General features: G+C 42.2%; 1 gene segment (V, D, J or C); it reads left to right on the forward strand.

Annotated features, from left to right (window-relative positions):
• Window positions 1–6,863: 6,863 nt before the first annotated feature.
• On the forward strand, window positions 6,864–7,420 carry LOC117798827 (the record flags this gene model as incomplete). The annotated part of the segment is given in 2 exon segments: window positions 6,864–6,990; window positions 7,094–7,420. Coding segments are annotated over 2 exon segments (373 nt in total), but the record flags the coding sequence as incomplete, so codon positions are not given.
• Window positions 7,421–8,085: the final 665 nt, after the last annotated feature.

Raw genomic sequence — 8,085 nt, forward strand, 5'->3', positions numbered from 1 at the left:
CAAGGAAGACATACGAATAGCTAACAGACATATGGAAACTTACACCAGTTAGAATGGCAAAAATGGACAAGTCAAGAAACAACACATGTTGGAGAGGATGTGGAGAAAGGGAACCCCCTTAAGCTGTGTTGGGAATGCAAGTTGGTACAGCCACTTCAGAAAACAGTGTGGAGGTTGTCAAAAAGTAAAAATAGAGCTACCCTATGATCCAGCATTTGCACTACTAGGTATTTACCCCAAAGGTACAGATGTGGTGAAAACAAGGGGCATATGCGCCCCAATGTTCCCAGCAACAAAGTCCACAATAGCTCAACTATGGAAGGAGCCATGATGCCCTTCAAGGGATGAATGGATAAAGAACATGTGGTCCATATACACAATGGAATATTACTCAGTCATCACAATGGATGAATATCCACCATTTGCATCGACATGAATGAAACATGAAGAGATTATACCATGTGAAATAAGTCAAGCAGAGAAAAAACAACTATCACATGATTTCACTTACATGTGGAACATAAGGAATAGCATGGAGGACATTAGGAGAACGAAGAGAAAAATGAAGGGGTGAAANTGTGTGAAATGAGAAGGGGAGATGAACCATGAGTGACTATGGTCTCTGGGAAAGAAACTGAGGATTTTAGAGAGGAGGGCGGAGGGCGTATGGGCTACCCACTGTAGGGTACTAAGAAGGGCACATATTGCATGGAGCACTGGGTGTTATATGCAAACAATGAATCATGGAACACTGCAATAAAAACTAATGATGTATGGTGACTAACGGAACATAATTAAATGAAAAATGAAATAAAATAAAACCAATTGGTGGTTCAAAAATAAAATAAAATAAAATTGAGAAAGCTAGGCCTAGATTTATCAAAAAGAAAAGAGAAAGGACTGAAATATATATCAGGAATCAATCTGGTACAGTGTGTCATTCAAAGTCCTTATTTTGAGAGAAGTGGGCAAGATGACAACAGAGTAGGTGACCTTGTTTCACCTTGTTCCTCGAATTTAAATGGTATCTGTCAAATCCTTCTGAACACACACGAATTCAATGAAGATGTATGATTTATCTGGATCTCTACAAGCAGAAGAATGACTACTTTTTGCAAGGTAGGAGGTGAGGAACTTTGAATCCTCAAGAGAAATATCCGAAGATAAACAAAGAGAAGAGGGGCCAACATAAGCCGGCCACCAGAAAGTGACATAACACCAGCGCAAAAAATTGAGACCTTAGAAATCTGCTCCAGTGAGAGACATCCCTTGCTGAAAAGGGAAGACGGGATGAACAGGGTAGAACTCTAGATGGATTATCGTGGTCTCTATTCCAGGAAACTCAGAAAGAATGGGGAATCCTGAACCTAAACAGAGCTTAAGCAGTGCAGCAGCGAGACTGGTTATGGTCAGCAGGCCCAGAAGGTACTCTCAGCTCTGGTCACCATAAACAGCCAGTCTGGTTGGGAGACCACTGTCTGCCTGACCCACCCTGACAAGGACTAGAAGGTGTTGGCTGTTTAACATTACAGGGGAGATATAAAGGGCTTGATCCAATGACAGGAAAACATCTCTTAGTGCAGTGTGGCCAATGAAAGAACGCTGGGGAAGCACTCAGCCATGACCGGGAGCCAATGAAACGGGTGCATGAGTGAGCCCACAGCTTCTCGCAATGGCAGGGTCACAAAGCACAGAGATGATTGTGGGTCTCCGGAGCTCCCCCAGGAGAGGGGCAAAGGTGGAGGAGAACCACAGGATTGAGTGGTTTGGTGCACCATGTGGCAGGGCCCACAACTGGGCAACAGCACTCAGTGTGGTATGACCCCTGAAAGGACACTGGGGCAGCACCAGCCATAACCTAGCGGCTGGGGAAGAGAGTGCCCTGTCAAGCCCACAGGCAGTAGCAATTTTAAAGTCAGAGAGCACAGAGTTGATCATGGCTGCCCAGAACTCCCCCAAGAGTGTTGCAGTGGGCATGAGTAGCACAGTCTGTGGAGTTTGGTACACACAGAAGTGGAGATGGTTTGACATGGAGTGTTTGTTGAGCAAATGGGACAACGACCTTGAGCCTCTGGATCAGAGATTCCTGCAAGGCCATATTTCCTCAGACCCTCTAAAGAGAAGCAATAAGCTCCCAGAGGGAAATCTCCACACAGAAGGCCAGCTCACATTAAGCTGATGCCCTGACAAGGAGTGGGGCATCTCCACCCAGGCAGACATCTGAGAAACTGAGCAGTAGGCCCCTCCCCTGGAAGACAGAGTGGAAGAACAGGTAAATGACAAGTTTATTTCTCACAGATAGTAAAACACCAGCCCCAGGGGAAAATAATATAGGGAGCTTCAGGTGTTTCTCACAACTCCTTTACACTGCAGGGTACAATTTTACATTTCCTTTTCATTTCATTTCTTATTCTTTTTTTTTTTAACCCAGGTCCCATTTAAATAGATTCTTATTTCCCAACATAGTTATAAAAGTCGCTTCTTAATTTTTACTTTTTTAACATCTATGTTTTATACATTTGTCCCCCATAATAGCCCATTTTTTACTCTACTCAATTTTATCTTGATACATATGTAAGTTCTGATTTCTTTGCAAATTTGGGATACACTGTCTTCTACACACAGACTCCCAAAATTAAGCAGGGACAGGTAGATCACCCTCCTTTGTCCACCCTGACAGATTATAATCTCTCTCTCTTGTCCCCTCTTTTTTTTCTTTCTTTCTTTTTTATTCTTTTGGATTATCTTGGCTCTGTGGCGTATCTGTGGTAGCCTTCAACTACTTCGGATTTTTTCTAAGGTGCATTTTGCTTGGGTTGTGGTTGATATTTTGGACTCTGTCCATTCCCTCAACCATCCCTCAACAGAATGACAAGGAGGAGGAATTCTCAACAAGAAAAGAACCAGAGACAATGTCCTCTTCACAGAACTAATGGATATGAATATAAACAAGATGTCAGAGACAGATTTCTAGATAGCAATCATGAATTCAACAGCTAGGATTGAAAAAAGCATTAGTGACAATATAGAATCTCTAAGAGTACAAACGAGAGCTAATCAGGGCGATTTAAAACTGCTATGAATGAGATGCAGTCTGAATTGGCTACTCTAACAACCTGGGTAAATGAGGTGGAAGAACCAATCAGTGATCCAGAAGATAAGCTGAGGGAAAGGAAGGAAATTGACAAAGATAGAAATAGGCAGCTAGTAGCATATGAAAATAGACTTAGAGAGATCAATAACATCATGAGATGTTCCAGTGTCAGAATAATTGGGATCCCCGAGGCAGTGCTTGAGAGAGAGGACTAGATGGTATTTTTGAGAAACTCATAGCTGAGAACCTCCCTCATCAGGGGAAGGAAGCAAGCATACGAGTCCAAGACAGAGGGGACGCCTCCCAAAATCAATACTAATAGATCAACAACTGACGTATAATAGTGAAACTTGCAAACCCCAGAGCCAATGAAGCTGTCCTGATACGAGTTAGGGGAACAGATTTCTTATGAAATGTGGGAANAGAGATTTCTTATGAAATGTGGGAGGAACATCAGAAAACATCAGAACTATCCACAGAGACTTGGCAAGACAGAAAGGCCTGGCAAGATATATTCAGGTACTAAATGAGAAAAACATGCAGCCAACAATTCTTTACCCAGCAAGATTGTCATTCAGAATGGTCAGAGAGAAAGAGCTCCAGGATCATCAGAAACTGAAAGAATATGTGACCACAAAACCAGCCCTAAAGAAATATTAAGGGGAATACTGTAAGGCAACAGAGACCCAAGAAGTCACATAGACCAGAAAGTAAGACACAGTCCACAGAAAGGGGGACATTACAGGTAATACAGTGGCACTAAATTCATCTCTTTCAATAGTTATTCTGAATATAAATGGGTTAAAGGCTCCGATAAAAAGACATGGGGTATCAGATTGGATTTAAAAACAAGCAAGACCCATCCATATGGTGTCTACAAAAGACCCATTTTAGACCTAAAACACTCCCAGATTGAAAGTGAGGGAGTGAAGAAACACTTATTTTGCTAATGCACATCAGAAGAAAGCTGGGGTAACAATCCTGATATCACATAAATTACATTTTAAACTAAAGACTGTAGTAGGAGATGTAAACAGACACGAATCATACTTAAAGAATCTAAATAAGAGGAAGACCTTACAATTATAAATATTTATGCTTCTAATTTGGGAGCAGCCTATTATATCAACCAATAAATACCAAAGTATAGAAAAACATTAATCGTATTACATTAAGAGTAGTGGACTTCAACACCCCACTCTCAGCAATGGACAGATAACCTATGCATAAGATCAACAAAGAAACAAGATCTTCGAATGACCCACTGGACCAGATGGACTTCATAGACATATCGAGAGCATTCCATCCAAATACAACAGAATATTCATTCTTCACAGGTGCACATGGAACTTCTCCGAAATAGATCAAATACTGAGTCATAAATCGGGTCTCAACTGATACCAAGAGATTGGGATCATTCCATGAACATTTTCAGACAACACAGCTTTGAAACTGGAACTCAATCCCAAGGGAAAATTTGGAAGGAACTCAAACACATAGAGGTTAAAGACCATACTTCTACATAATGAATGGGACAATGAGGAAATTAAAGAATTAAAAATTCACGGAAAGGGAAGAATGAAGGGGGGTTAACAGAAGGGGGAATGAAGCATGAGAGATTTTGGACTCTGAGAAACAAACTGAGGGCTTCAGAGGGAAGGGAGGTGGGGGAATGGGATAGGCCAGTAATGGGTATTAAGGAGGGCACGTATTGCATGGTACAGTGGGTGTTATATGAAAGTAATGAATCATGGAGCTTTACATTAAAAACTAGGGATGTACTGTATGTTGACTAACATAATATAATTAAAAATTACTATAAAAAATGTAGAAAAATCTCAAATATGCAAGCTAACTTTTCACCTAAAGGAGCTAGGGAAAGAACAGCAAATACAGCCTAAACCAAGCAGGAGAAGAGAAATAATAATGATTAGAGCAGAAACCAGTGAAATGGAAACCAGGAAAACTGTAAAACAGAAAAAAAAAGCTAGAATCTGGTTCTCTGAAAGAACTATTAACTTCTATGATCCCCTAAACAGACTTATCCAAAGGAAAAGAGAAAGGACCCAGATTAATAAAATCATGAATGAAAGGGTACATATAACAACCAGCACCAAGGAAATACAATTTTAAGACCATAATATGAGCAACTATCTACCAATAAATTAGGACAGTCTGGAAGAAGTGGATACATTCCTGGAAATTTATACACTACCAAAACTGAAAAAGGGGGAAATACAAAATCTGAACAGACCCAAATCCAGCAAGGATATTGAAGCAGCAATCATCGAATTCCCAACAACAAGGGTCCAGGGCCAGATGGCTTCCCAGGGGGAATTCCTAGTCCTAATTGTATTTTAATTATATTCTCCAGTTTGAAGTTGAGTTTTCAAAGACATCTACATATTTTATGAACACAAGAGGGCAGAGAAACTCCTGCATTGATGCAAAGTTGTTCATTGTCATCCTCTTCAGCTTAGTTGTGGAAAACACATGAATAAGATATTCGCTGAGACCCATATCTGCATCTGCAGGGTGACAAGCAACTTTATTCCAATATCTGAAACTGGAAACAATCCCTATCCACACCAACCACTTAAAAAATAAAATTATGCCATGTTCACTCTTAGGAAAGCTGCCAAACATTAAAATACATGCAAAATGGGCACCTGGGTGACTAAGCTGGTAGCATCTACCTTTGGCTCAGGGCATGATCCCAGACACCTGGGATCGAGCCCCGCATTGGTCTCCCTCTTCTGCTGGGAGCCTGCTTCTTCCACTCCCACTCCCACTCCCCCTGCTTGTGTTCCCTCTCTCTCTGGTTGTTTCTCTTTCAAATAAATAAATAAATAAATAAAATCTTTAAATAAAATACATGCAACAGGCAGCAACATGGTTGAATTTTCAAAGATTTATACGGAGCAAAAAAGTTCTACAAATAAAATTACATACAACATAATTGCACATCTATAAATTCTTCAAGACCAAAAGTAGTGTAATTAACAGGAGAAATGCCCATAGTTATGAGGGGAAGGGTGAAAAACAGAAGAGGGGGAGGAATTCCAGGAAAATACAGGAAATTTTAGAGAGAATTGATTTGCTCACTCTGGATAATGCTGACTGTGAAACCAGTGTATATCATATCACACACACTGCGTATGGGCAGTTTGTCCCATGTCAAGCACACACATCACAGTTCCTAAAATAGAGATGACTTCGAAGGAACACATAGATATTGAAATATTAGAAAATACACCTGCATGAAACCTTATTCTCTCTATATTTCAGGTAAACTCTAGAGCAAGTAAAATCATACTGTCCCCATTACTGGAAGAGTTTCACATTCCTCAGGAGTCTCCCCACTCTGTCCTCCAGATGGTTCATGGGACAACAAGTCCTGTGGGAAGAGCAGAGGGCAAGACTGGGATTAACTCACACCTGGTACATTCTCTTGGACATCTCACAAAACCACTAAGATTCTTAATGTAGGTTTACATTTCCTTATGGATAACATGACACCTGTCCCAAAAGATTTGTGCGAATATGCAAGAACAAAGTAGCGCATGGAGGCCACCTACATACTTTGGAAAGTTTTATACTGAAATGTCATATTTTCTTTTCAAAAGTGACCAACACCACCAAAACAAAGGCAGTCACATCTCTTCTGGTTACTGGCCTCTATGTCAACGTAGATCCCAAGCTGAATATATAGTCAGAGGACATGCAAATAGGGCCCTCCCACTGCTGATTAAAACAGCCCAAACCTGACTGTGCAGCTGGGAGAGGAGCCCCAGCCCCAGGGTTTCCAGGTGTTCCAATCAGTATCAGGACAGAACACAGAGAGCTCACCATGGAGTCTGTGCTTGGCTGGGTTTTCATTGTTGCTCTTTTAAAAGGTAACTCATGCTGAACAAGAGACATGGAGTATGTGAGTGGATCTGAGGGAGACAAACAGGGGGTGTGTGACAGTTTCCTGACCAGGATGTCTTGTGTCTGCAGGTGTCCAGTGTGAGGTGCAGCTGGTGGAGTCTGCAGGAGACCTGGTGAAGCCTGGGGGGTCCCTGAGACTCTCCTGTGCAGCCTCTGGATTCACCTTCAGTAGCTATGCCATGAGCTGGTTCCGCCAGGCTCCAGGGAAGGGGCTGCAGTGGGTCGCATACATTAGCTATAATGGTGGTAGCACATACTACACAGACTCCGTGAAGGGCCGATTCACCATCTCCAGGGACAATGGCAAGAACACACTGTATCTGCAGATGAACAGCCTGAGAGTCGACGACACGGCTGTGTATTACTGTGCCGGTGACACAGTGAGGGGACATCAGTGTGAGCCCAGACACAAACCTCACTGTAGAAGGGGATCTGGACCAGCAGGGGGTGCACACTAGTCACATTCTGTCCTTAAGCCCCAGGAGCAGCTGCAGATGGAGGTTGTGGGCAGGTTTCCTGTCAGGGTCTGGGGCTTCCTCTCCATAGAGCAGTTGCCCCCAGGGACCCTCTCTGCACATGTTATTATGTGCTCACCTCTTCACTCTCTGACTTAGAAAATTTTTCTAATGGGAAAGCAGATAGGGTAAAAACCACAAAAAAAAACAGAGTCACTCAGAATGTTTATTCCTGTCCCTAAATACCAATGAATTACAAGTATCCTGGTGCTCACATCTGAACCTTCACATGAATCCCAGCTGCACTCAGTGTGCATCACAGGACCACCCAGCTCAACGTGCAATCTTGGTAGAAGCAGCATTAAGTGCGTGCTGGACATGAGGCTACAGAGGCATCGACAGTGCAAAGCAAGTGTGTCTTGGTGGGTTTCTGTGTCATAAACCAAATCACAGCATCAATTTTAGTGACACCGTGGGAAAGCAGTGAACACCTTCCTGGTGTTGTGTGGATATAGAATCTGAAGATCTCTCTCTCTCTCTCTCACACACACACACACACACACACAGACACACATGCACAGACACGCACACACACACTGACTACAC

This window comes from Ailuropoda melanoleuca, unplaced genomic scaffold (genome assembly GCF_002007445.2).
Source record: "Ailuropoda melanoleuca isolate Jingjing unplaced genomic scaffold, ASM200744v2 unplaced-scaffold3570, whole genome shotgun sequence".
Taxonomy (NCBI): Eukaryota; Metazoa; Chordata; class Mammalia; order Carnivora; family Ursidae; genus Ailuropoda; species Ailuropoda melanoleuca.